This window comes from Phascolarctos cinereus, unplaced genomic scaffold (assembly GCF_003287225.1).
Source record: "Phascolarctos cinereus isolate Bilbo 61053 unplaced genomic scaffold, phaCin_HiC Scaffold_7;HRSCAF=346, whole genome shotgun sequence".
Taxonomy (NCBI): Eukaryota; Metazoa; Chordata; class Mammalia; order Diprotodontia; family Phascolarctidae; genus Phascolarctos; species Phascolarctos cinereus.
The window spans coordinates 80791459-80818819 of record NW_027556180.1 but is presented as its reverse complement, the minus strand read 5'-3'; the positions used below and the strand labels follow the sequence as shown (position 1 = coordinate 80818819).

The 27361-nt window shown below is 38.6% G+C and overlaps 1 protein-coding gene across 2 annotated transcripts in view; it reads left to right on the top strand.

Annotated features, from left to right (window-relative positions):
• Positions 1-27361, top strand: part of ADAM23 (ADAM metallopeptidase domain 23) — a 244957-nt gene that overhangs the window by 28340 nt on the left and 189256 nt on the right. For both annotated transcript variants that reach the window (XM_021008754.2, XM_021008750.2), the window contains exon 3: positions 13862-13938. In XM_021008754.2, coding sequence (XP_020864413.1) covers positions 13862-13938 — 77 coding nt within the window. The remainder of the gene's footprint in view (positions 1-13861; positions 13939-27361) is intronic.

Sequence of the window (27361 nt, the reverse complement as noted above, 5' to 3'; positions counted from 1 at the left end):
TTGCATTGCTGGGGATAACATTATTAATTTGGAAGAGCCTCAGTTTTCCTCTGGGAGCTCTCCTCTTTGATTGAGCATTGCGTATTCCTAATTTTCAACCTTTCTTCATCCACTGGGTTCTTCCCTGATGCTTACGGCAAGTATCTCTCAACCTTAAAAAGTTTTCACTTGACCCAACCAAGCTGTCTATCATTCATTATCTTTCCTCACTTTCACTGCCATCCTCTTAAGGAAAAGCTGAGAGAAACTCACTTCTTAACCCTTTGGAGTCTGGCTCCCAGCCTCATGACTCAAATGAAACTGTTGTCTTCAACGTTACTGATGATCTCTTCATTGCCAGATTTGGTTGCTTTTTCTCAAGAAGTTTGAGATTGACTTCACTGCAGTATCTGATGCTGTTGACCTTTCTTTTCTCCTGGATGCTTTCTCCTTATCTGATCACTCCTCAGTCTCCTTTCCTGGATCATCATCCATATCCTGCCTCTTGACCATGCATGTATGACAAGATTGTTTTGCTGTCTCTTCTTTCTATACTCTTTTACTTGGTGGCCTAATCAGCTCCCATTAGTTTTATTAGAATCTCTATGTGGAGAACTCCCAGATCTGTATATCCAAATCCTAGTCACTGTCCTGAGTTTCATTATGTTATAACAAACTGGATGTTGCGTAGACATCTCAAACCCAATGTGTCCAAAACGGAATACATTATGTTTTCCTCTAAGCCTACCTCAAGTTTCTCAGTGCATCTAGATTTGTATAGCTATAGGCCAGAAAAATGCAGAATGTGAAATTTCTCTTATCTGTTAGGTTTGATTTCTCACTGTACTCATAACATTCCACTAAAACAATTTTCTTGATCTTATGCTACTTTCACATATCTGAGTGACATGCTTAAAGATTCCATACATTAGGCTTGCCTTAGGGAAACCTCTGAGTAATTTGGGGCTTACTTGAAATGAAATAACAAAAATCTGTTTATGCTAAGAGCACCACCATCTTTACAGAGTCCGAGATTCTTAACCTTCATGTCATCCTTTATATTTTACTCACCCTCACCTGACATTTCTAATAATTTGTTAAATCCTCTCAATTCTACTTTCACAACATTCTTTATATCCTTTCATCTCTCTCTATTCACAGAGCCACTACCTCATCACTTTTCACCTGGACTCTTGCAATTTCTTCTTCATAGTTGTCCCTGCCTCAGGCCTTTTGTTTCTCTAAATCATCTTTCACATAGCTGCAAGAGTAATTTTCCTAAAGCAAAGTTCTTATCATAACACTCCTCTCCTCAGTTAACTCTAGTAGCTCTCTGTGGCTAAAATAAAATATAAATCTCTCTGTTTAGCATATGAAACCTTTCACAACCTGGCCTCATTTACCTTTCTAGAATTATTAAACATGATTCCCCTTCACACATGCGATGGTCTATCCAAAGTAGTCTCGCTCTCTCTCTCTCTTTTTTTTTAAACTGTTTCTCATCTTTCATTTGTCTGCCTTTTTATTGGCTGTTCCTCCATGCTTGGAACTGCTTCCTACTCCCACCTCGTAAGACCCCTATTTCCTCCAAAATTCAGCTCCAGTGCCACCTTCTTCATGTAGAGCTCTCCTAGCTTCTAGTACATTCTCACTCCAAATTCACTTATGTTTATTTTGTACATACTTAAATATGTACAAGCTATTTCCCCCAATAAAATATAAGCTTCTTGGGGATAGGGACTTTGCCTGGGTGCTTGAAAAAAATTCTTGTTGATTGATTGAGTGATGAATGGTCACTTTTGTGGTTTTACATGCATTACTTGGAATATGGTAGGTATTTAATAAATACAGGTTGATTTGGTCACACCTAAAGTTTTTTGTTGTAGTAGCAGCATTTTTATTAATGCTTAATTGATAATAGTAACCATTTATTCCTCTTAAAGAACTATGTGAATGTAATTTTGAAAGTTTTTACTGATCTCTCTCTTTCTCCCTCTCTTTCCTGTCTTTTTGTCTCTCTGTCTCTCTGTCTTTCTCTCTCTCTCGCTGTCCTTCTGTGTCTCTCTCTCTGCTTCTCTGTCTCGTCTCTCTCTTGCATGCACACACACACACACACACATGATATTCTTGGATTGGATCCTTTTGGGGGGGATTACAATATATTTTCAAGTGACCATTTAATATTAAATTCTCACTGGATATAAACACTAAGATTTAATAAACTTTAAAAAGTCCTTTTGTATGAGGGATATGATTTCTATTTGCTTACTGAGATGTGGTCATCATGAATAATTGAACTCTACAATATGGTAGAATTTTCTTTTTTTATTCCTTTTTTTTTTTTGGCTAGGCAGTGGGGTTAAGTGACTTGCCCAGGGTCACACAGCTAGTAAATGTCAAGTGTCTGAGGCAGGATTTGAACTCAAGTCCTCCTGACTCCAGGGCCGGTGGTCTATCCACTGCGCCACCTAGCTGCCCCTATGGTAGGATTTTCTGCAGTATATTCTTGAAAACCTAAATAGTGGTAATACTTATAGTAGTTTCTTTGCATTCTATTCCTAGAAATGAGAGAGAGAGAGAGAGAGAGAGAGAGAGAGAGAGAGAGAGAGAGAGAGAGAGAGAGAGTAGAGAGAGTAGAGAGTGATTTTTGATGACCCTGAAACACACATGAGGTTGATTGACTTTCCCTTTCTCCACTCTTACCTTCTACCCCATCTTGGAAGGGAGGAAACAAGAATTTATTAAGTTCCTACTGTATGCTGAACACTTTACAAATATTATCTTATTTAATCCTTACAACACCTTGTGAAGTATATGCCATTACTGTATCCATTTTACAGATGAGGACATTAAGGCAGGAGTTAAGTGATGTGTTCAGGGTCACATAGCTAGTAAGTGTCTGAGACCAGATTTTAGCTCAGGTCCAGAGCCCTACCCATTGTGTCACCTAACTGCCTCTTGGGCAAGTCGTATTCATGATGAGTAGGAAGCTGAGCAGTTGGATAGAGGGGCAGGCAATTTGTATAATAGCTTCCATAATTGGCTGCAGATTCTTTCTTCCACTATTAATGAATTCGGATTGTTGGGTTTCTATGAGGTAGACCAGAATGTCCAAGACTGGCTGCAGTGTGGAGCTGCTGCTGGCACTATGGTTGGACTAGCCACTTTTTGACTCTAATGTTCTACCAATTAATGAATGAGACTGCTAGAGAGCAGTGGTCCTATAACGGGGATCGAGGCATGAGCTGTGATCAAAAAGGGGTCCAAGAGCTGAGGTAGCCAGTCTTTGTGGGTCCAGTTTGAATAATCAGTTGAGGAGAGGAGTTGGATTTCCAATGATCTCTCTCTTTTCTCTAAGGCTTTCCCTCATCCCTCCCCTTCCCTTGCTACAATCCACTGTCCCCATACACATCCCCCTACTTCCTTCAATGAGCTAAGGGTTCAGGAATTTCCTTCCATACCTGACTATCTTAGATGGCAAGTAGCAACAGGCTTATGAGGTGGCTGGAGGAGGATGTCTGAGAATAACCAGAGAGAGTCAGAATAGACCACTGGCTGGTGACTTGAGTAGAGTGTCACCTGGTGGTCAACTCAGCTACTGCATTCCCTCATTGGATAACTAATGGTGACATTCTATCTTTCCATTTGTATGCTTAAGGAAAGCATCCCTTGACTAAATTTGGACTCTGTTGCCACGTATAACAGAAACATTACACCTGAGAGCTGAGAGTGCCTTTCTATTTACAAAGTATTTTTTATACTTTATTGTATTTGGTCCATATAACAAGGTGTTATATGGGGTATATGTGGGGTAAGTAATACAATCATTATTATCTTTACAGATGAAGTAGGCTTTGAATAGTGAGGTGACTTGCACAAGATCTCAGAGCTAGGAAGTGGTAGAAACTGCTCACATTCAGGTCTCTAGACTCCAAATCCTGTATGCTTTAAGTGGCTAATGCTTGATGGGTTGTTAAATTGGAAAAAATACATTGCGGTTGTCATCTGAAGGAAAAAAAGACAGAAAGGATAGCTAATTCCTTCTAAAGTAAGATAAAATCAATCTTATCTTTTTCATTTGGGATTCCAGTGAAACTAAACAGAAAAAATATGACAATAATACTCCTTACTGGGAGGGACATTGGAGGTGGAGCTCTCGGTCCTTTGCATATTTATCCTTTACTTCTTTCCTTATAACTTTACTCCATTTATTCAATAGGAGGTAAATGTATAAGGCTATAAAGTCAGATAGCAGTAGGATATCCTTTTGTGATGTGTAAGTGAAGAAATAAAGAGAGTAGTGTAAGTTAATAAATAGAGCTAGAAGGGACCTTGGGGCTCAAGAGTACAACTCCCTCATTTTACAGATTAGGAAACTGAGGTCCAAAGAGATGTAAGTCACTTCCCCATGGCCACATAGATAGTAATTGGGTGAGCTGGGATTCGAACTTTGTTCTTTTTACTCTAAAACTAACCCTCATTCCCAATGTGCCACACTACCTTTGGTGATCTGGGAATTGGCAAGAGAAAAGAACAAAATGATTCATGCTACAGGTACTATATTTATGCACGAAATTAGATGTTACTCTTTACAGAGATGGTGGGGGGAGTACTGGCTTCCATGGTAACCGTTGTCATAGCTGTATTTTGAGTCATCACTTTAAAAAATATGAAAGCTAAATAACACAGCAGTGAGTGATACAGCCACAATGCTATTCATGTCTAAACAACAGCACCAATGAAATCTTACTTTCAAATTAATTAACATCTCTTAGTTCAGTGTTATCAGTTTAATAACCCCTCATATGTTAATCATACAGTGTCAGCATACATAATCATCCAGTGTAAAGGTCCAAAAAAGGCTCTGTGAGTTGAATTCTCTTGGATTTAAGTAGTTTGAATGTGAAAATTGAAGCATAAAACTTCAGAGCTTATAAGCAATCTGCTCCCGCTTGCATCTCTTCTGATGACATTTGATTGAATTCCTCTCCCCTACTTTTTATGGTAGCTATGTTACAATTCTTTAAAGAAATCTCGAGGTATAGCTAAGTCATCCAGGAGTGATATTATCTACTCGGACTATCAATGCCTCGAGTTTTTCATCCTATCTGTAGCCTCGAGGTTACGTGTGGTTCCCCACTCTTGTATTCTAGCATGTAAAGAAGCATTTATTAAAGCACTTTCTTAGGCACTGGGGATAAAAACAAAAGAAAACAAAACAAGAAACAGTTCCTGCCATTAAAGAGCTTACATTCTACCCATATTTTGGCCACTCCATGCCTGAATGCCTGTTACAACTGAGAAAGAAGAGACCATGAAACTTAGATCCATTACATTTGATTATTGGGTAAGTAGTTCTTGTAAAGGCTCCGGTGGAGGCATAAAGTAATAGCCAAAATGACATTTGGGGATGATTTGTGGATTTCCTTTAACCATGCTGCTACTTTCTACCACTAAAATGGATCGTTGAGAGCTGGCTATTTTAGGCTTTTAGAGACCAGACTCAGAATCCGGCTTTTTTCTTGGATTGGTCTAAGTAGACTGAAAAAAAAGTTGTTTAGTCTGTATTCTTTAGAAAAAAGTATGTTTATGCTGTCTTGGGTCTGATGACAAGATATTTTCCATTTACAAGGACCTGCAGTTTCTCCTTTTTGCTTTGAAGATTAATTCTAGATAAATTTTAGGAGTGGCAATATGGGGTTGTAAGATGAGTATGGGATTTGAAGTCAGAAGGCCTGGGTTCAAATCATTGCTATACTTCTTGCTTACCTGTGTGACTTCGAGAATGTCATTTAATCTTTCTGTGCCATAATTTCTTCATCTGTGGAATATTAATATTTGTAATAATAATTAACAGCTGTGATATTTAAATATTAAACAATGTTTTATTTAATAATAAAATAACTATTTTATTATTTAAATAATAGCTTATGTTTCTGTAATACTTTACGATTTGCAAAGTGTTTTATATACATCATCTCATTTAATTCTCACAACAATCCTTTAAGATAGGGGCTAGTATTATTCTCATTTTAAAAGTGAGAGAACTTAATTTTTTCCAATGTTTTTATCAAAATTATCTCATTTGACACACTAGTTGGATTAAAGTCCCTTCCTATGATACTATGGATTTTTTTTTTATCATGTTTCAGCAGATTGTTTAGGGTACATATGCCATTTTCCCATCTCCTGGCATGCTTTGTTTTATCATAAACTATTTATCATAAAGTTATTCAAAGCCCAAGGCATAGCTGAACACTAACATGTCTTGAGAACATGAGACATTTTACATTTTATTCATAGGCTTGTTCTTATGAATAGCAGAGTAAACACATAAGATCGCTTTCCTTCTCTTCCTCCGCTACCTAAGCTCTTCAAGGCTAAGCTCAGGTACTTCCTCTTCAGTGAAGCCTCCCCAGATCATTTTAGCACTAATCCTTGCTCATTGGCATTTATGGATGGCACTTAATGCCTGTAGTAACCGTTTGGCAATTAATCATGTTCATGCCACCTTGTGATATCTCTTTTATTATTATCCTTACTATTATTTAACTCTTGTCCTGTCTAATTTTTCGCACATTTATTCCATGTTTTCCTAACCTGAGTGTAAGCTCTTTGAGGGCAGAGACTGTGTCTTACTCTTTTCTGTATCCGTCACAGTGCTTTGTAGGTAGTAGATATTCCATAAACAGTTGTTGGTTAGAGTACAATAAAAAGAAAAACATAGGGGTAGCTAGGTGGTACAGTGTATTAGAGCACTGGCCCTGGAGTTAGGAGGACCTGAGTTCAACTCTGGTCTCAGACACATAACACTCGCAAGCTGAGTGACTCTGGGCAAGTCATTTAACCCTAATTGCCTCACCGCCCCGCCAAAAAAAAAAAGGTAACATCTCCTTTTTCAAGCCTTCCCATTTAAACCCTTTGGCAAAAATATTCAGCAAATTTCCTTAATTTGAAAAATTGTCTTCATGTAACATTTACAGCTGTTGAACTTTTAAGTGTTATGATTCATATCATTTTAAAGATCTCTTAATTTTTCCAGGCCTAAACCATAATCATAATGGTAGTTAGCAATAAAGAATTTTGAATTTTCAGAGTGGAACAGTAGTAAACTTACTTGGACACAACCCATTATATCATAAAGTTCAGTAATAATGAGAATAGATCACATTTGTGTAGGCACTTTTAGGTTTACAAAGTTCTTTATATGTATCATTTTATTTGATATTCCCAGCTAACCAGGAAGCTAGGGGCTATTATCCCCATTTTGCAGATGTGGAAAACAGATTCATAGAGCTTTAAGTGACTTGTCCAGGGTCACATAGTTAGTAATTGTGTAAGCAAGCTTTCAACCCAGGGCCAGTGCTCTCTTCTTAGTTGAAGGTGAATCTGTATTAGATCCTATCCAAACGAATTTATTTCCCCCGACATTCTACCTCTTTGGCTACTAACACAAATCTGTGGCCAGACCTTGAGGTCAGTATTTTTCTAAGGCTTTGATGTGTATGGTTTATTTTTGGGGGGGTGCCTTTTAGATCAATTTTGGGTGATTAATCTCGTCAAATTTGATCAGTCTTTGGATGATATAAGGTCGTCATCCACCTTGAACCTGAAGCCGTTACAGCTTGTTAGGGTTTGGCAGAGTTTATTCTGTGTTGATATAGGTAGGGCCATGTCTGTATTTTACAGAATTATCAGAGGAGTAGGGAATTATCATCCACAGGTAGCTAAAGTGTCTACATTCTTTCCCCCACAAACGTCTGAATGTTTTGCTCTGTGTAGACAAAAGCCTAATGGATTTTGTGTAGCCACAACATTCTATTATTTGAAATGGGTGATGTGTTTCATTTATATCCCCAGTGTTTGGTACAATGCCTGGCACATATTAGGTGCTTAATAAATGTTTGTTGATGGATTTGGAAAATCAGCCACCCAAACTCATCTAACTCTTCCCTGATGTGAACTGTTTAAAGATCTGCATGTACCTCATACTCTAATGTTAAGAAAAACAATGTAAAGCCGACTTACACAAAGAACGTCTTTCCCTTTCCCCATTCCCTGAAACTAAACTAAACAGTTCAAGTCTGTTCAGAAATTAAAAGGTCACCAATACTCCATTAACTGATCTTTCTTGATTTTTTAAGATGTAAATTGTCAATTCTTCAGTCCTTCCTCTTTAAGGTACCATGAAAATACCCCCCATGCAAAAGCAAGTGAAGTCTGAGGTCTGATATTTGGTGATTTCCATGGTGCCTCTTCATTTTGATGCTATACTAGGAGAATGGGCAGTACAGTGTAGTGAATAGAGAGCTGGCCAAATGGTCATGAAGACCTGAGTTCAAATCCTGCCTCTGACAAATATAGGGCCTGTGATTCTGGGTGAGTCACTACCATCTCAGTGTTGTAAGCAACTCTCGGAGACTCTTAACTGCAGAGAAGGTGTTGACTTGCATTGGTAGAGGTTGTTGCTTCCTCTGGGAGTACTCTATGTCAATGAGATCACAGGTCTGCTCCCTTTCCCTACCGGGTTAGTATGGAAGAGAAACATTTGGTTGTCAAACAGATGGGTCTTTTGGGAGGCAATGATTTCAACCACAAATCCCATGGGGAATTAGAAAAACAAAAACCAAGGGAAACATTTTAATATGAAAAACCAGCAAGTGTAGAAGGGAGGGCCAATGTCCCGTGAGAAAAAGAAACAGATTTTTTATAGAGCAGAGAGGAGTGGAAAGAAGGGCCCTTTCTTGTGTTGTCCTTTTGTTCAGGCGAACACATGAATTGGATTAACATCTTTTTTTTCTTTTTTGTGAAGAGCAGCAAAGATTTAGATAAGTAGTAAAAACAAGCCTGTGCCCTAAACTTAAAAGAAACAGGTAATTTGAGATTGAGATGACTTTTGCAACAAACCTTGACATATAAGTGAGTAGCTGTAGAGAAAGGACTCACGTGCTGAGATTTTGTTTTCTTAATCTTAGTTTCCCAAGTCAGCCATAAAATACAGTTATTCTTGCTCTTCTGTAAGTTTCACTTCTTATGTCTTTGGAATTTAGCTCCAAACTCTCCTGCTTCAGGAAGCCATCTATGATGCACATCATTAATATCTGCTCAGTCCTCCTCCATGATATCTTTTCAATATCTATCCTGTCCTTTGTCCTGTATTATATTGCCTTTGATATGCTGCTTTGCAAATTCTTCATTTTTTAAAAATATATGTTTTTGGTCTTCCTGGTGAAACTGTAAACTCTTTGAGAAGATACTAGTGAAAGAGGTGACATAGCCTTAGCGTGTTTAATGATAGTTAGATTGTCCAAAGCCCTACCAGACAGCCCACCAATGTTTTCTTGTAGCTACTTAGATTTGTTACTTCTAAAGTAACTGGAAAAGTAGAAGAGTGCCTTTTTTTCCCTTTCCCACAGGCCCTCAACTCTGTTTATATTCACATGTACTGTGTAAGTCAAGCATTCTGTTTAACTAGTCAAGACCATTGATTGTATATACTTTGCATGTGAAGCCCTGTTAACTCCAAATAGTGGTGCAGGTCTTGGAACTTTAATACTATTTCTGTATGAATGAGCATCTTTTTTCTGTGCTATATTGATTTTAAATCTTTTTGTCCATTTTTATGTTACCTATTTTAGAATGAAAGTTCCAACAGTATGTGACTATGCCCGCTCAAGTTCTTTAATATGCTCTCACAAGTGACAGATATCTAGGGTCACTTAATGTCTCTTGATGACAAAATTCAATTTAAGTCTAAAGAACTTTAGAGTCATTAAGTCATCTATTCGTTATGTCTTTCTTTAAAAGAAAAGTTATGCATCTTGATGTTCAGTGAAGGAGTTTTGTGTATATAAGGTATGATCTAGTTGTGTTTACAGATTCTAGATCAGATGTAAATTCATTGTGCATTGTTCATGTGAGGAAGAGAGTTACTATAGAGTTCAGTCATAAAGCTGTTTTCAGTACTGTAGGAGGGCGTTGGGCTGTGCTCATTCTTGTGCTTATCCTAGGCTATAAAATCTTGCATTCTCACAAAGAGAATGGTAAACATCTCTATAAGAACTGTCATCAATCATTTAGCTGGTTTGTGGATCCTGAAAGAGCAGTAGATGAATAAGGATCTCATGTGGAGCTCATGAAATGTTATTGGACCTCTGCCTACTAACTTAATATATGTCCTTGGACAAGTTCTTTAATCTCTTTGTGAGATGACACTGAGATCACAGGCAGTTCTTAAGTGTATGATAAAAAGAGATATAAGTAAAATCTTATTTCCTTATAAAACAATGATCCAACAATTCTTATCCAGGGGTTTAATACCTGACTTTTAATATAAATGATCACAAACATCATAACTAGATAAATGCTCCACCCATACAATGTCAAACCTTCCAGAGTATTCTTGTTTCTTCCACACTTTAAAAGAGTCATTTCTTCATTATTTGTATACCCCTTACACAAGAAGCAGATTGCAACCCTACCATGCCTTAGTAGGTAGTCTTTATGAATTCCTGTAGTCAAATAAGTTCATCACCTGGTGGGAATGAGAGAGGGGTGGGTGGGAAGGGAACAAGCTCTTATTAAGTGCCTATTGTGTTCCTACTAGGCACTTTGCTAAGCACTTCACAGCTGTTATTTCAATTGGTTATCTGGTGGCTAATCTTCTGGTTTTGAGGGTCTCTGCGAGACTGTCCATCACTGGCCTTGTATTTGAAGCCTTTCCAGGTTATTAGGACTTGCCAGAAGTTCCTGTCCTCTGGCGTAGTCTGTGAGAGCTTCAGGTTACCTCCATGCCTTTATGTCTTAGCTACTCAAGGAGAGACTGTACTTAGGATATGCTGGCATTGGCCTGGGTCTGAGAGACCCTGAGAATACGGAGCGTGGAATAACTTTTAGTCTAGAAAGTTTGTATAAATCAATTAATAGGGAAACATAATAACACATCACCCAACATTCTATTGAATAAGATACAATATCATTGGATATCCGTTTTTCTCCATAATTCCTACTTCATTCTTTGCTGCAGTAAGCCAGAAGAGGAAGGATGTCTTTATTGGAATCAATGAATTCAAATGGGCTTTTTCTTTTTTTTTTTTTAGTGAGGCAACTGGTGCTAAATGACTTGCCCAGAGTCACACAGCTAGGAAGTACTATGTGTCTGAGGTCAGATTTGAACTCAGGTCCTCCCGATTCCAGGGCTGGTGCTCTGTCCACTGTGCCACCTAGCTGCCCCCTCAAAAGGGTTTATTTAAAGAGATTTGCACAGACATCTTAGATAAAACTTTTCTGAATACTTAGTGTGAATTGGTTTTTTGAGAAACAGATCTGGGGACATCTGTTTTCCTGTGGTCAACCAGATTTATCTTCTTTTATCATGAATTTCTCATTAACAAGTGCAGACATTAGCCATCAAGATCTTAATTGTTCTGCTGCCTTTAAAATAGCCATCTCATCAACATTAGTGATCTCATCTTGCACCCTGTTGTTGCTCAAAGTATACCCATCTTAAAATGCATGAACTGGCCTTCATTTGCTTCTGGATTTTCATCTTGTAATGCTTTCTTCTGATGGTGCTTCACAATGTTAAAAAAAATAACAGTGGCATGAAATTGTCGGTCTAGGTGCATTGAGTTGGGCTTTAAAGGATGAGTAGTAATTCCATGGGATGGAAGGTATGGGATAGGAAATTGTGTGAACAAAGGCATAGAGAGGCAGAAGAAGGTAGAGTCTGTAGGTGGTATAAGGAAAAATCTGGTTGGCTGGAGCATAGGGTGTAATGGAAGGGGGTGGTGAAAGATAAGGCTAGAAAGCTAGTTTGAAGGTAGAGAGTTATGAATGTCAGAGAAAAAAGTTTTAGCTTTATCCATCAGCTCATAGAATTAAAGGCTTTAAGGAACTCTGTAGACCATCGAGGCAGGTGGCTCAGTGGATTAAGCTGGGTTTGGAGTTTATCTGGCCTCAGACACTTACTAGCTGTGTGACCCAGGACAAGTCACTTAACCCCAATTGCCTAAAAAAAAAAATGAGGATAACAGTAGTACCTGCCTGGCAGGGTTGTGAGGATCAAATGATATTTGTGTAGTATTTAACATCATGTAAAACACTCAACATTCAACAAAGCATTTGAGAAAGCCTGGCCCATCCTTTTATTGTTGTTCAGTTGTGTCCAACTTTTCATGACCCTTTTTAGGGTTTTCTTGGCAAAGATACTGGAGCGCTTTGCCATTTCCTTCTCCAGCTCATTTGACAGATGAGAAAACTGAGGCAAACAGGGTCAAGTGACCTGCCCAGGGTCACACAGCTAACACGTGTCTGAGGCCAGATTTGAACTCAGGAAGATGAGTCTTCCTGACTCCAGGCCTGGCACTCTGTGTACTGCCCCTTGCCTGGCACATAGTAGGTACTTAAAATATTTACTTCCTTCCTTCCTCTTATTTTACAAATGAGACAAGTGAGGCCAAGAGTGATTATTCCAGGGGCAATAGGTAGTAGGTAGCAGAATCGGGATTTAAACCTAGGTGCCCTGACTTCAGATCTAGCACTCCCCCTCTCCCCAAGTGGGCAATTGCAAAGTTTTGAGCTGAGGAATAAGACCAGCTTTGTATATGAAGAAGATGTTTGACAACTGTTTATTGAGTTCTTGTTATGCAGAAAATAGCGGAATATAACATTTAACAAGGCATGAGCCCTTCCTTTAAGGAATTTGTAATTTAGTTGGGGAAATTAGGCAGGGAAAAAAGCAACTTATAATATAAGACAGTAGAAAAAGGCATAAACAAAGTCCCATAGGAATTCTGAGAGATGAATATTCTACCAGATGCCATGAGCAGGGAAAGTTTTCAAGGAAGAGGTGGCCTTTAAATTGGGATAGAAAGGCTAGATAGGATTTGAATAAGTGAAATGGGGTGGAGGAGGTTGCAGGTGAGAAGAGGGAGGGCATTCCAGGTGGAGGGAAGGGCATAAGTAAAAAAAAAAAGTGCAGAGGTGGGAAAGGGTTGGGTGTGTTCATGTTGCCTTTTCTTTGACATGTGTCCCACTCTACAAATGATTGCCACACCTACTTCTGCTTTTGGAATGGAACCTGGGGGAGGCAATGATCATGACTCAGTAGGGGGCTGAATGTAGGTGTTACATTATCTGTGTCCTCTTTGTGTGATGTGGTGACAAAGGAAAATTTTGTCTTGGATAACACCTTGCTGAATATGCTGTAATTTGGTATTTAAATTTATACAGATCTTTTTCTTAGAGAGGTTTTTTACCATGAAGTAAATAGGCTTCATATTTCCTTTGGGATCATTGTTGTGGTTCAAGTTGGAGAATAACAATGGAATTTTCTAGTGTTTCATAAAAACACATACCAGCATAAAAAGTGTACATCGGATCTAACTACATGAAAAAAAGGGCTAAGTTCTGACTGAGTACTTTTTGCAATTCTAATGCTGCGATATCCCAGGCCAGTCAAATCTGCTGATACAGCATTTTAAAGCTCTAGCTTCTGATGGAGGCCAGAGGTCTGTCATGATTTTTCACTTATGTGTGTAGGGAAAAAAAATGGTTAGTATAATGAGCAGGATAGGTAAAATCAGGTCTTAATTAGTCAGACATTTTGTATAATTCATCACACTCAATTTCTGAAGTCAAGGAGAATGTGCTGCCACTCATCATAATGGGTTAATTTTTATCAGACTGTCCCAGTTTCTTGCTCTAAGAAATACGCATGTATTTCCACAGAAACCACACAAAAAGTTACTTGGTGTATTTTTTTTTTAAAGAGCAAGTCACTAATGTGTTCGTGTGAAATACAGACCTTGATTGTAAAGCAGTCAGTCTGGAAGGACGGAGCCAGCGAGTTAAGAGTCTTTCTCTCTTTTTGTATCTCTAGGCTGTGCATCTGGCCCAGGCGAGCTTTCAGATTGAGGCTTTTGGCTCCAGATTCATTCTTGACCTCACACTGAATAAGTAAGTATTTAATTCTCTTTCTGTTAAGGAGCTGATGCAGCCAAACTTCCGTAACCGTCCTGTTCATTTATTTAGAATTGCTCCTAATTTGAAGCAGCTGATGTTTCTCAGTTTGCTAGGTAATCCACTGTTGGTTAATAAAACATAGATAGGCAGCTAAGTGGTGCAGTAGGTAGTGCACTAGTCCTGGAGTCAGGAGGACCTGGCCTCAGGCACTTAGTAGCTGTGTGACCCTGGGAAGTCGCTGTAAACCCAATTTCCTCCAGAAAAGCAAAAAGACCAAAAAAATTAAAACATATATGGCAAATTGAATGGAGTTTCTTCTCCACGTTGCTGCACCCCTCTTCCCCCCTGCCCCCAATTCCTCATTAGATTCAGTGCATGACAAATGGAAGCAGGTATGGAGTTGTTAGGAGGGAGAGGGAATGAAATCAGACTGTTTTGGAAGTCATTGGCCTGAGACTTTGCTAAACTGTGAATTCTCTCAGGGCTTGGTTAATAGAATCACTGCTAAAAAGGGGGGAAAAAAGATTCAGATCTTTAGGAGTAGGAATTTGGGCTTATCTCACACTATACCTATAAGCCACTATAAGTAAAATGATGAAATCTGAACTAAAATACATAATAGTCCAGACCTCCAAAATATCTTATTCATGATAGATATTTTTTAGAGAGATGGAAAGTGGAAAAGAAAATAGTGAGGAAAAATGATGTGGTATTTATGAGCTGCTTTCTTTGCTTAAGTGAAATTGTGGCTCAGTGGATGGAGAACCAATATCACAGCCTGGAAGACCTGGGTTCAATTCTGCTTCTGCACATTTTGGCTGTTTGAGCCTGGCTAAGTTACTCAAGGGCAGGTAGGGAGCACAGTGAATAGAGCACTGGGCTTGAAATCAAGAAGACTCATCTTCATTTCTTCTCCAGCCTCAGGCACTTACTAGTGACACTTGTCAAGTCACTAGAGTTAAGTGTTAGTTTGCCTAGTTCCTATCTGTCAAATGAGCTGGAGAAGGAAATGGCAAATCACTCCAGTATCTTTGCTAAGAAAACCCCAAATGGGGTCATGAAGAGTTGGACACAACTGAAAAACAATTGAACAACAACAATAAATCCCTTAATTTCCTTATGTTGACAGAAGGGCTATAAGATTATGGAAGAGACAGTCTTATGAACTATGCTAGAGCTTGGTGAATTTGTAAACTGAGAAGGAGTGTCTCCTATTCATCCCCTTTGTCAATTTCTTGCCTTCCACTGACTATCTCTATTTCATACCTTTTAAAAAAGTTAAGAGTTTTTCATAAGGGCAAGCTCGTTTTGTTATTGAGTGCAATCTTAAGAATTCTCTTTAATTTACCTATACACTTAGAGTTTAATTAAAATTTATTAGATTCTCTGAAGTATAAAGAAAAGTTTTTCCAAAACCAGATCTGGACTGGCAATCTTAGGTTGCCATAGCATATTTAACTGGGTAAGTACAGGAACCTAGCATGGTAGCATGAAGAAAACATTCTAAGTTTTCCCTGTTTTTTAACTGTTTTTTTTTCCTGGTTTTTTTTTTACTTGTTTTTACCTGTTACCAGGTTCTAGTCCCAGCTTTACCAGAAACTAGCCTTGTGACATAACTAGGAAGTCACATATCCCTTCTGGACCAGAGTTTCCTCTGTAAAATGAGGAAGGATGGATTAGATTATTTCCCTAATTTAGCAAGCTATGATTTCTTGAATTCTTTAGTTGTACTATGCCTCCTCTCTCTTCTGCCTTGCCTCAAGTACCTAACAGAAGAAAAATAAAATCAATTTATCAAAAGTATTGCCCTATTGACTCCCCAATAAAGAAAAGACAATTTAAAAAGTTTGAAAACCTTTTAGTTAGTTTGCAAAGGCAAGAAAATACTTTTTAAAAAGTTTAATTCTACCATTTATATTTTAACATTTCTTGCCTGCTAAGTGAATGTAATTGAGAATAATATTCCAGAATGACAGAGCTATTCTGACTGGGCTACCTAAAGGAACTCTTTTGAATTTGGCCCACTTTTTTTCTGCTTTCTTGTGAGTAGGTAGGCTAGAAATTGGATTAAAAAGGTTTATCTTATTTGCAGATGGACACTTATGAAAAGGGGCTACATAATATACAAGTTTCTGCATGTTGTGGGATGCTGGCCAAAAAAATTAAATAATCATAGTTAAATACAGGCTAGTAAAAGAATTCTAAAAAGATTATGGACTATTCGAATTTTTAAAATGAATAAATATTTGTACAAGCATGATAGATGACCTAATCCACATGTAAGCTGGCCTTAATTTAGGCTTTTCATTACGTCACCTTTGTTTGTTTTTCTAATTGAGGCTAATATGAATCATATACTAAAAGAAGTGAAAATTTGCACTGGAACCATTTTGAAAAGACTTTCTACTACAATTTTCTATCTCATGATTAGGGACTAATCTTTCCAAGAAGGCATTCAAACAGAATTTTCCCTCTATTTGCTAAAACTGGAGGCTTTATACAGATGCATTTTGTATAAAGATTTTGGTAGAACGTTGATGTATTTTGTTTTGTTTTATTTTTTTGGTTAGGCAGTGGGGTTAAGTGTTATGTGTCTGAGGCCTGATTTGAACTCAGGTCCTCCTGAATCCAGGGCCCGTTCTCTATCCACTGTGCCACCTAGCTTCTCCAAGTGTTGATTTAGAATGAGAGAATATGGCTATAAGTGGAAGTATGTTGCATTTTTAAAGTTTTCTTTAGTCACCCCATTTCTCTTTCCCTCTCCCTCACCCCTGTGATTGAGGCTGTCATCATGGTTGACCAGGACTGCATCCTGGTAAGAAAGGATGCACCATCAGATGCACTGGACAGATGAGCTCAGCTGCTCTCTGAGAAAAAGAATAGGGGTCTAAGCGGCATCTATTAAATTTCAGGTCTGCTGAATTCTGTGAGCCCAGCAAAAATAAAGTGCCAGCTCAGCTGGTTTGATACTTACTCAAGGGTTCTGCAGGTTTCAGTCAGAATGAATCAGCAGAACTCTGTTTCTCTGCCCTGCCCTCCCCCCCTTCCAATATTGAAGGTGTTTCTGGCTTGCTTTTGGGAGATCTGCTAAGCACCAGTTGAAGTTATTTTCTGGCTGTTGTGTCAGCAGTGCATTTTTGCCAAGAGAGAAGATGTTATTTTGCCAAAGCCTGGGGTATGCTGAGTAGCAAGCTCTGATTTATTTTTGTTTGTTTAGGTGCAGGGTTCTTGTATTTCTTGCTTCAGGCAATAACAACAATGCCAACAATTACTATTTTGAGTCAGGAAGATCTGGGTTCAAGTGCTGCTTTTGACACTTAACTAGCCAGGGGACCCTGAAAAAAATTGCCTAAACTCTCAGAGCTTCAGTTTCCTCATTTACAAAATGAAAGGGTTGGACTAAACTGCTTTGAAAGTCTCTTCCAACCTTCATAAATCTGTGATCCTACTGACTTTAATTAGTGCTTCACATACATGAGTTCATTTGAAACTCCTGTCAACCTTGTGAATAGGTACAGCAGGTGATGTTATCTTTATTTTCCAGATGAGGAAACTGAGTCTCAGAGAGCTTAAATGACTTACCTATGATCAAGCAGCTAGTTTCAAAGGCTGGATTTGAATCCAGGCTTAACCAATTCTAAGTCCAGCATCCTACCTATTCTGTTATGCTTCATCTCCAGTATTATTTCTAGTATCACCTCTAGTATCATTTTTCCAGCATCATCTCCAGTATTATATTGAAACAGAATTAAGAGCATCCAATCACATACAGATAACTCCAAAGAGGATGGGGTACATGACTGGCACACGATACAACAATGGTGTCTTGGCACTTACAGTGATCACCGCTCTAGAAAAGTGAATTAATTGATAATAGTATTTGTTATCATTTTAAATGATCTAAAAGTGCCATGATCGTCTGGACAAAATCAGGAATCCTAGAGCTCTGGATGCCTTGAGGCGAGCAAAATATCTGACATTGGCACCGGGACTTTGCTGTCATATTAATTATGATGGAAATGATTTCAGTGTTAGGCAGGAATGTCTTGGACCCCATTATATAAGACTCAAAGGACCTTGTTTATAAGACAGCAGTATTCTTGCAAGTGTTTAAAAACCATCTCTCTGAAAAAATGTTTTCATGACCCATTTGCAATTTAAATTTGCATTATTCACATTTTCATCCACTTTATTAAGTCTAGACAACTACCAGAACCTTAAATCAAGCCCCAATTTGTAGTGTTTGTCAATTTCTGAGGTTTGAATGCCTGTATTGAAAGCTTGACAATCAGCTGTTGTGAGTAGGTATGAGTTGGTTCCAGCACACCTCTGGTAGTATCCCTTATGAAGTGACCACACAGTATGGATCCTGAAGTCAATTTTAATAGTGAGGGTTTAGTATACTATATAGAAATATCTAGCAAGAGGCACCTATTATAATAGGGAACAAACTCCTTCCCCCTGTAATGAGAGCCAGAAGATTTAGGTTCAAGCTTTGACTTTGCTGTTTACATACTGTGTGACTAGAAGCAAGTTACTTTATTCTCTCTGAGCCTCAGTTTCCTCATCTGTAAAATGAGCTGGAGAAGGAAATGGCAAACCACTCCAGTATCTTTGCCACAAAAACCCAGAAATGGGGTCCTGGAGAGTTGGACACAACTGAAATGACTCAAAAAAAAATAAGGATTGCTAGGGATTGTAGTGCAAGTGCTTTAAAATTTTGAGCTAGTGGCCTCATTTAGTGATTTGGAGACTTGAAAGCATGAGATGAAGTTGACTGAGGTAAGTCTCCTTGCTTGAAAAAAACATTTTTTATGGACTGGATAGAAATTTTATGGTCTGGATTGTGTTAACCTTCAGGCATTAAACAGATTGTTCTAGACCTGCCCAGAATGAAGACACCATTGTTGTATCGTGTGCCAGTCATGTACCCCGTCCTCTTTGGAGTTACCTGTATTTTCAGGGCAGGAAAACAACAAACAAATAATAATTGCATGGTGCAGTAGAAAGAATTTTGTCATAAGACCCAGTTTCCAATCATAGCTCTGTCACTTCTACTTTGTCACTCAACTTTTCTGGACCTCAGTTTCCTTCTCTGAAAAATGAGGAAGTTGTATTAGGTTATCAACTTTGAATTTGTGATTCTCTAAATGAGTATAATGGGTGAGTGGATTGACAAGGTAAGTAACATGAAAATAAAGCAACTCAAGTGATGATCTTGGCACTTACAGTGATCACCGCTCTAGAAAAGTGAGTTAATTGATAATAGTATTTGACAGTCACTAAACTATTTGGACTCCAAAGTCTGGGTTTTTATAGCTTGGCTGTCTATGAAGCAAGAAAGGTTGATTGGGTCAATGGAGTTTGCAGATCTCTCACTGAGGTGGAAATGGTTCTACTTCAGTCTGAAATCCCTGCTTGTGAAATCAGCCAATACTGAGTGAGGACTTTTTCCTTGCCTAAGACAGTAACAACAGGTGCATATTACAGGGGGAAACAGTTTTGGAAGTTGGTTATAATAAGTAAAAGCTGGGCATTCTAAGAAATTTATCTGTAGATGATCATTTCTCAAGGGTACACCAGGAGTCTAAGAGCTAGTCTCTTATAGTATTAATGTTTATAATATCACAAAGTCTCCTCTTTTTACTCTAGTGTAGCCCCTAACCTCTGCATTATCTTTTGAATTGCTTTCCTCTGGGTCAAAGGGTCTAATTCCTGAACAGACTGGACTATTGATTTCTGGTGATCATAGTGAGTGGGGGATTATCCCTCCCTCCTCATCTAGAGTCACAGTGAATTTGTGGGAGGATGGGGAAAGAAGTCATGTAAGGAGATAAAGGGATGTTGTCACTCCTTTACAACCTCTCTTATTGAATCTTCCCCCCACCCCCCCTTACTTTATGGTGATAACCTTGGCTGAGAAGTTGTGAAAGGCAGAGAAAGAAACCATGGCACCATGTAATCTTGAATAGTAGCTATAAAGAAAAAAAAAAAGAAGTCCAGAGTAGTGGAGAACTAACCGCCAGCCATTATGAATCTATGTCCTGACATATAGTAAGCACTTAATAAATACTTTGTCTAGGCTGATCTGATCTAATGTATTATGAACCCTGTTTGGCTGGTAAGCACAAAGAAATTGCTTTCCCTTTTTCATCCATAAGACCGCGGGGGGAGTGATATGTGTCCCTTTTCATGAATTGCACCTAAGTGCAGATAAGATTTCCTCTATCTGCAGCCCAAATCTGGGAGAGAAGCAGGAGGAGGTTTTGGAAGGGGATGGTTGGTGGTCACTGTCTACATACAAGAGTTTGGGGCTTAGTTTCTATTATTCTATTATTCTATATAATGAAATTATGGGATCATGGCATTCTAAGTCATTGAATCTATGAATGCATTGAAAAGTGATTGGAGAGTGAAATATTTCATTGGGTGAGAGCTTAGGCATTTGTAGATGGCAGATTTCACATTTTAATATTTTGAACAATATTCTATGCTGTTTCTAGGATCAAGGGTGCTTAACCTCGGACCTGGAACTTACATTTTTTTAAAAAAGCCATATTTTAATAATCAGTTTTTTGTAATCCTATATATTTTATTTGATCCATTTAAAAACACTATTGTAAGGAAGGGGTCCATAGTCTTTACTAGACTGCCAAAGGAGTCCATGACACAAACCCTTGTCCTAGATTAAATTTGGAACCCAGCCAGTAGAAGGTTTATAGAATCTGTTTCCAAACTAAGTGTGAAAACAGCAGCCCAACCTTATGATAATGGGGAGATCAGCCCTGATATTTTCAGGCTTAATGCTTTTTAGTGGCTACCACGGACACTGTACCAAGTAGCTGTTGAGTCAACACACAACCCAGGAAGTAACTGATGAGAACTGGGCTCCAGTCTTAAGTAGGGTGCCACCTGGTGGTAAATTCAGATATAATACCCATCTAATTAAACACCATTGCTGGATAATTATCACAGTGACAAGCTGTGTCCCTGTAGGCTTAAGGAAAGCAGTACTGGCATCACAATCAAGTATCACACTGGCATCAATTGTTTAATGCACAGTAGACTTCATAACATAAGTGTGGTATAGTGGGGGGGGAAAACTTCTGGCCCTGGAATCATTAAAAACTTGGGTTAGAGTCCAGGCTTTGGTTCACTAGCTCTGACTGTCAACAAATCAAATAACTCTTCCAGATCTCAGTTTTTTCTCCTGCAGAATGGAGATGTACTACTTGTACTACTTATCACTGTGAAAAGTCATAGCATCATAGATCTAGAGTGGTAAAGGATTTCAGAGGTCATTTATTCTAACTCTTTCATTTTATGGATGAGGAAACTGAGGTCCAGAGAATTAAATTGCTTGTCCAAGATCACACAGACAGAATTTGAATGCAGATCCTCTGACTGCAGAGCCGGTGTTCTTTCGTCGGTGGCATAATGCTTTTACAGGGTTGTGAAGAAAGTTCATCGTAAGCCTAAAAGTCCTCTGGAAGTATTATTACTACTGGCATCTATCCAATGCTTTAAGGTTCATAAAGCATTGGAACTGATAGATAATGTATGTATCTCATTTGGTCCTCATAATAACCCCATAAGATAGGAGCTGTTAATGTCCTCATTTTATAGAAGAGAAAACTGAGGAGAGAAAGGTGAAATGATTTGCCCAGGGTCACATAGCTAGTAAGTGCCTGAGGCAGTATTTGAACTCAGATCTTCCTGACTCCAAGACTCTTTCCTTTGCCACATAGCTGCCAATAATTCCAGGAGGTGGTTTTGTTTGTTTGTTTTGCACCTTGAGGTGTAAAATGAGTGTAGTAGGAGCTTAGGGTTTTTTTTTTTGTTCCTTGGAAGTGAGGTGTATATAGATGGCCTGTTCATGAGTGGGGGGTAATGTCTTTAGACAGCTTAGCTTACTGATGGAAGCTCATTCTTGTGGTTGAGTGCTTTCCTTGTTGCCCTACAACTCAAATTATGAGGCATCAACCAAACCAAATAAAAAAATCAATGTTATTAAGCTTTCTGAAAGAGTTGTAATTCATTGAATATTCAGATGTTTGATTTTTCACACCTTTGATGATGTTAGAGTTTAATGCAGATATTCTCAAAATCTGCTTTTTTATTTGTTACTGGACTGACCCTGAAAGCACTTTTGTAATGTTCACAAAGGAGAGGGCAGAGAATCCCCAGAACTCTTCTACTGTAAATCCCAGTGGCACCATAATCCCCCTTAAGCATATTATTAAGAGAAAGCTGTCTCCAGATCAGAGATTGTATGGGACTCTAGAGGTATATTCAGGTATACAGACAGGATTGTAATAAAAAAAAAAACCCAAAACCAAAAAAACACCACCACCGCCACCGCCACTACCACCACCACACCACACACACATCAAAGTCTTAGATTTTATTCTTCTGAAATTTATAGTTATGTCTTAAAATTTACTTTGTGGCTGAAGTTGTAATATTGAATAAGCTTTTTAAATATTTAGATTTGGATATTTTCAGCATGTTTCTGAGTAAGTACAAATGGTTCAGTTATGAGCAAGTTGAATGAACTGTGGTACATAGAAGAGCTACCTGTGATCTTGAAGAGTAAGACTAGACCACTTTAACCTTAGCCTAAAAGTATTAGGAGGTATCTTCATCCCACCTTCTCAGAACATCCCTCTGCCCCACCCTCATCATGTAGATTGAAAATCTTTCTGTATGGTGCTGGAGAAATAAAATATAATTATATTAGAGAGAGTCATTCGTGTTAGTGTTTGTATTGAGAAGAGAGAGTAAGCTCAGAAGATGGTTATAGTGTGTCCTAAATCCACCTACAGACAACTAGGTGGCACAATTCATAGAGCTCTGGACCTAGAGTGACAAAAAGGGCCAGGAAAACTTCTGTTTAAAGCTACCTGGGGCTATGTCTTGTTTGACATATTTGTGTCAATGCCCAATGGGATCTTACAATAGTGATAATAATGCCAATAACAACAATTAATGTTTACGTAGTTCATACTGTGTGCCAGATACTATGCTAAATGCTTTACGTTTATTGTCTCGTTCTATCTTCACAACCATCCTGGGAGAGAGGTGCTATTATCTCCATTTTACAGATGAGGAAACTGAGGCAAACAGAGGTTAAGTGACTTGCCTATGACCACAAATCTACTAACGCTTCCTGGGGTTACGTTTATTTGACATATTTGTGTTAAGCCCCAGTGGGATCTAATAACAACAGCAGCGACAGCAGCGACAATAATAATAACAGCTAACGTTTATACAGCCCTTACCGCACATGCTGAGACCAGATCTGAATCTGATCTTCCTAATTCCAGGCTGAGCACTCTATCTGCTACGCTGCCTAGCTGTCCCAGTGTGGTAGTAGGGAGAAGAGTGGCAATATTTTGTCCTGCTGCCCTCATATGTGCCTGGACAGGGGTAAAGTATTAACCTAGCTCAGGTTGTTTGGGTTGGACTGGATGGCTGCTAAATTCTCTTCCCTGATCTTGTTAATCATCGATTTTCTGTCCTGATAGCAGTGCTAACAAGGCACAGAATCTTTTTTTTTTCCTTTTGATGATGGGAATGTTACTGCCAGATGTGAGACCCATTTGAGGAGATACAGAAAAAGAGAGGCGATGCAGAGGGGCAGAAGGGAGGCGATGCCTTGGGTTTCCTACAGACTTTGGGGCTGGGGGCACTGTAAGTGTTCATTGAGAAGAAGAAATAATGAAGAGGTTAAAAATCAGGGTGGGGTGGGTGGTGGTGGAGAAATCATCCCTGGAGCTAATTTTAGATTTGTGAAAATATGTCAGTTATGATTCTCTGAGTATCTGAAGATGAATGTATCTGTAAAATGCTGATGTGAAGAAATGTATGCACATAGCAATTTGTTTATTAAAAATAATTAATGAAATGCTTTTAAGAAAGAAAATGCAATTAGCGTAGTTTTAGTCAGTATAAGAAGGCCAGCCTCTGTGCTAATTGGCACAGTTAATTCATTCCATGCTTAGTCAACCAATGCTTATTGGATGCCTGCTGTGTCTAAGGCTATGTTTGGTGTTGGGGAGGGCAGCAGAATATTTGAGACAGTGTCCCTGCCCACTAGGAGTTTGTAATCTATTAAGGGGAATATGGTGTGAACACAATGATGACCAAACAGAGCATGAAATGTCCTGCTGACAGCAAGTGCTATAAGAGTTCAGGCAGGGCCTCGGTCACTTTTGGCTGTTGTAGTTAGGGAAGGCTTCATGGAAGAGGCAGTATGAGTTTTGAAGGATGGGCAGAACGTTGATAGAAGAGGAAGGAGGAGAATATTACAGGCAGAGGGAATAGTGTGAGCCATGGTGCACAAGTGGGAAAACCTCAGTCTTCTGGAATTTTTTAAGACTAGAATTCCTAGAATATTAAGAGCCTGGAAATATTGGGTAGCCTGTAAAAGGGCATACTGGCCTTCACATTTCATATTTTACTGGATACAAAGAGTTGACTTCAATTTTCATTTGCATGTATCAGCTTTTGGTCTTTTATTTTCTTGTTTAAATAGGAACTTCTGAGGAAGAAAAGTGGTACTTCAAAAGTAATTCCATTATAGAAAATACAACGGAATCCTCTTTCAAAGTGTGAAAAGAACACAAAAGCACCTTATGAGCCTTTAGAGTCAGAAACTAGCCTTGAAGCATTATATTAAGGTTGTGATTTGTTGGTGGTTTTCTACCAAAATGCTGTTCTGATGCCCCATCATGATGTGGAGGGGACCCTGCACTTTTAAAGGCTCTACTCACAGTGTCAACTCTGGTAGGTCCTTCTAAGCTGGAAAGGCTTCAGGTCCAGGCCTGCCTGCTGATGGACCATGTATGTGCCATTCAAAGGTCTGCCCTGCTAGAATGTTGGCCACCAGGTAGTGTATTCTGAGTTATAGCACGTCATGAAGACCATCTGTTAAGGTGTAGTAGTGGTTGTATTTGCTTTGGGAAAGGGAGAACCCATGCTGATGAAATCATGAGCCTTTGAAGTATTGATTTGTGGTTAATAATTTGATTTATGGTTGTTGATTTAAAAAGAGAGAGAGAAACAAAGTTTTGATCAGTTGTTTTACTATAAAAAGAAAATATATTATGTCCCAGTGGGATTTTTCTTAATCCTATTTGTTGAGGAGGACCATCCCAATTCAATTATTACTTGCTTGAGTTGGATAAATTCCACATTTAAGCTCTTTATTGCCTATTAAGTATAGTTCTATTTACCTTATCTACCCCAATATCCTACCACAATTTTCAAGGGTAGAATCAAGTTGGTACAATTTCTTTTACAGAAATCTGCTTCAGGAGGTGTTTAACCCTTAGGGCAGGGGAGGAGAATAGATTTCTATGAAAACAATGAATCTTAAGATTTTCCTAAAGCTCAAGTCTGACCTTTTCTCTTCTCTACTCAGTAAAGTCCAGTGACTCCCAGTGACCTGTATGAGCAAATATAAATTCAGGTAATTAAAACACAACTTGGTACTCCAAATCTTATTTTTGTGCTTTTGTACTGGCTGTGCCCAAGGCCTGAAATTCATTTTTTCCTCCTGGAATATCAAGCCATTCTTACTCCCCCTAGCTGTTAGAGCCTTCCTCTCCAAAATTACCTTGTATTTATTTTGAATGTGTTTTGTACCTATTTATTAATATAAATAATAATTATCTTCCTTGACTTGTTGACTGATTGAAAGAATGTAAGTTCCTTGAGGTCAGGGAGAGTTTCAGTTTTGTCTTTGTAACCCTAGCACTTAGCACAGTGCTTGGCACATAATAGTAGATGCTTAATAAATGCTTATTGGTTGATCGATTAATAGGAAAAACTATGAAACTTGCCTTTTGAAAAACCACTGCCACAATGCCATATCTAATATAATTTAATTAATTATGCATTGTCCATGTCATCTGGACCCAACAGTAATTAGAATTTCCTAGTCTTGGCAGGGATGTCTCACTGCTGAGATTGCTTTCCTCTCAAAATCCTTCTTCCAAAATAATTCCAAGCATTTTGATTTTGCCAGCCTTCTCTGCAGTGCAGAATGCTGTTCTCTTTGTTGTTTCTCAGTATTGCTTGACTAATGCTTCTCTCCCTTCTTCTATTCCCAACCACCCAAAGTAGGCACAGTTGGTATGGATAAGAAAGATAGCTAGCTCTAGGCTGGATGTGATCGTAGCTTTCATTGTTACTTCCTCCTTTGATTCTGGTGCACACTTCATGGGAATCTGAGCAAAGCACAAAATATGACCCTGAACCAATGCAGGGACCTGTTAAGATTACAGCTTACCCCAGTGATGACCCAGCTGGACAAGCAGTGAGCAGCAAGCCCAGTGGGCACTTTAGCTACCAGCTTCTATCTCAATTAACAAGTATTTATTAAGCACCTACTGTATACCAGTGAATGTGCCAGGCTTTAGAGATACAAATACAAAGAATGAAACAGTTCCTACTCATGAGGAGCTTACATTCTAATGGGGGGAAGACAGGTCCAGATAGAAACATAAACAGCATAAATATAAGTTCAATAAATACAAATATATACAAAAGGTGTACATAATGTGGGAGGGAATAAACTAGAATTGGGGGAATCAGGAAAGGTTTCGTGCATAAAATGGTGCAGATATTTTAAGGAAGAGAGGGACTTTATGAGGTGAAGGGAAGGTAGAGGCCATACCAGGTATGTAGGATAGCCAGTATAAAAGTCATTTTGGGAGAAGGGAAAAAGTCATTTGGGCTGGAGAAGGGGGGAAGCAGTAATCTCCAATGAGGCTGGAAAGATAGGATGGGGCCAAGTTGTATCTGCCTTTAAAAGCTAAACAGATGAATTTATATTTTATCCCAGAGGCAATAGGAAGTCACTGGAGTTTACTGAGTAAGGGAGTTACATGGTCACATTTGTACGTAAGGAAATCATCTTTGTAACAGTAAGGGGGACTAGAGTAGTAAGAGACTTGAGGCAGGAAGGACAGTTAGGAGGCCTGAACTCAGGTGGTGTAAGAGGAGGAATGGCATGGGATATGAGAGATGGTTTAGAAGTGAAAATGGTGAGATGTGGCCACTGTCTGGGTGTGTGGCGTAATAGAGAGTGAGGAGTCAAGAATAACGCCAAAGTTATTAGAAGGATGGCAGTACCTTTGAGAGAAATAGGGAAGTTTGAAAGAGGGGTGGATTGGGGAGAGGAAAGAGAATTAGTTCTGTTTTGAACATATTAGTTTGAGATATCTATTGGGATATAATGATAATAATGATAATAATAATGATAATAATAATAATGATAATAATAATAATAATAATAATAATAATAATAATAATAATAATAATAGCTAGCATTTATATGGTACTTTGAAACTTGCAAAGCACTTTACATACGTAATCTTATTTGGGTCTTCACAGTAACCCTGTGAGGTAG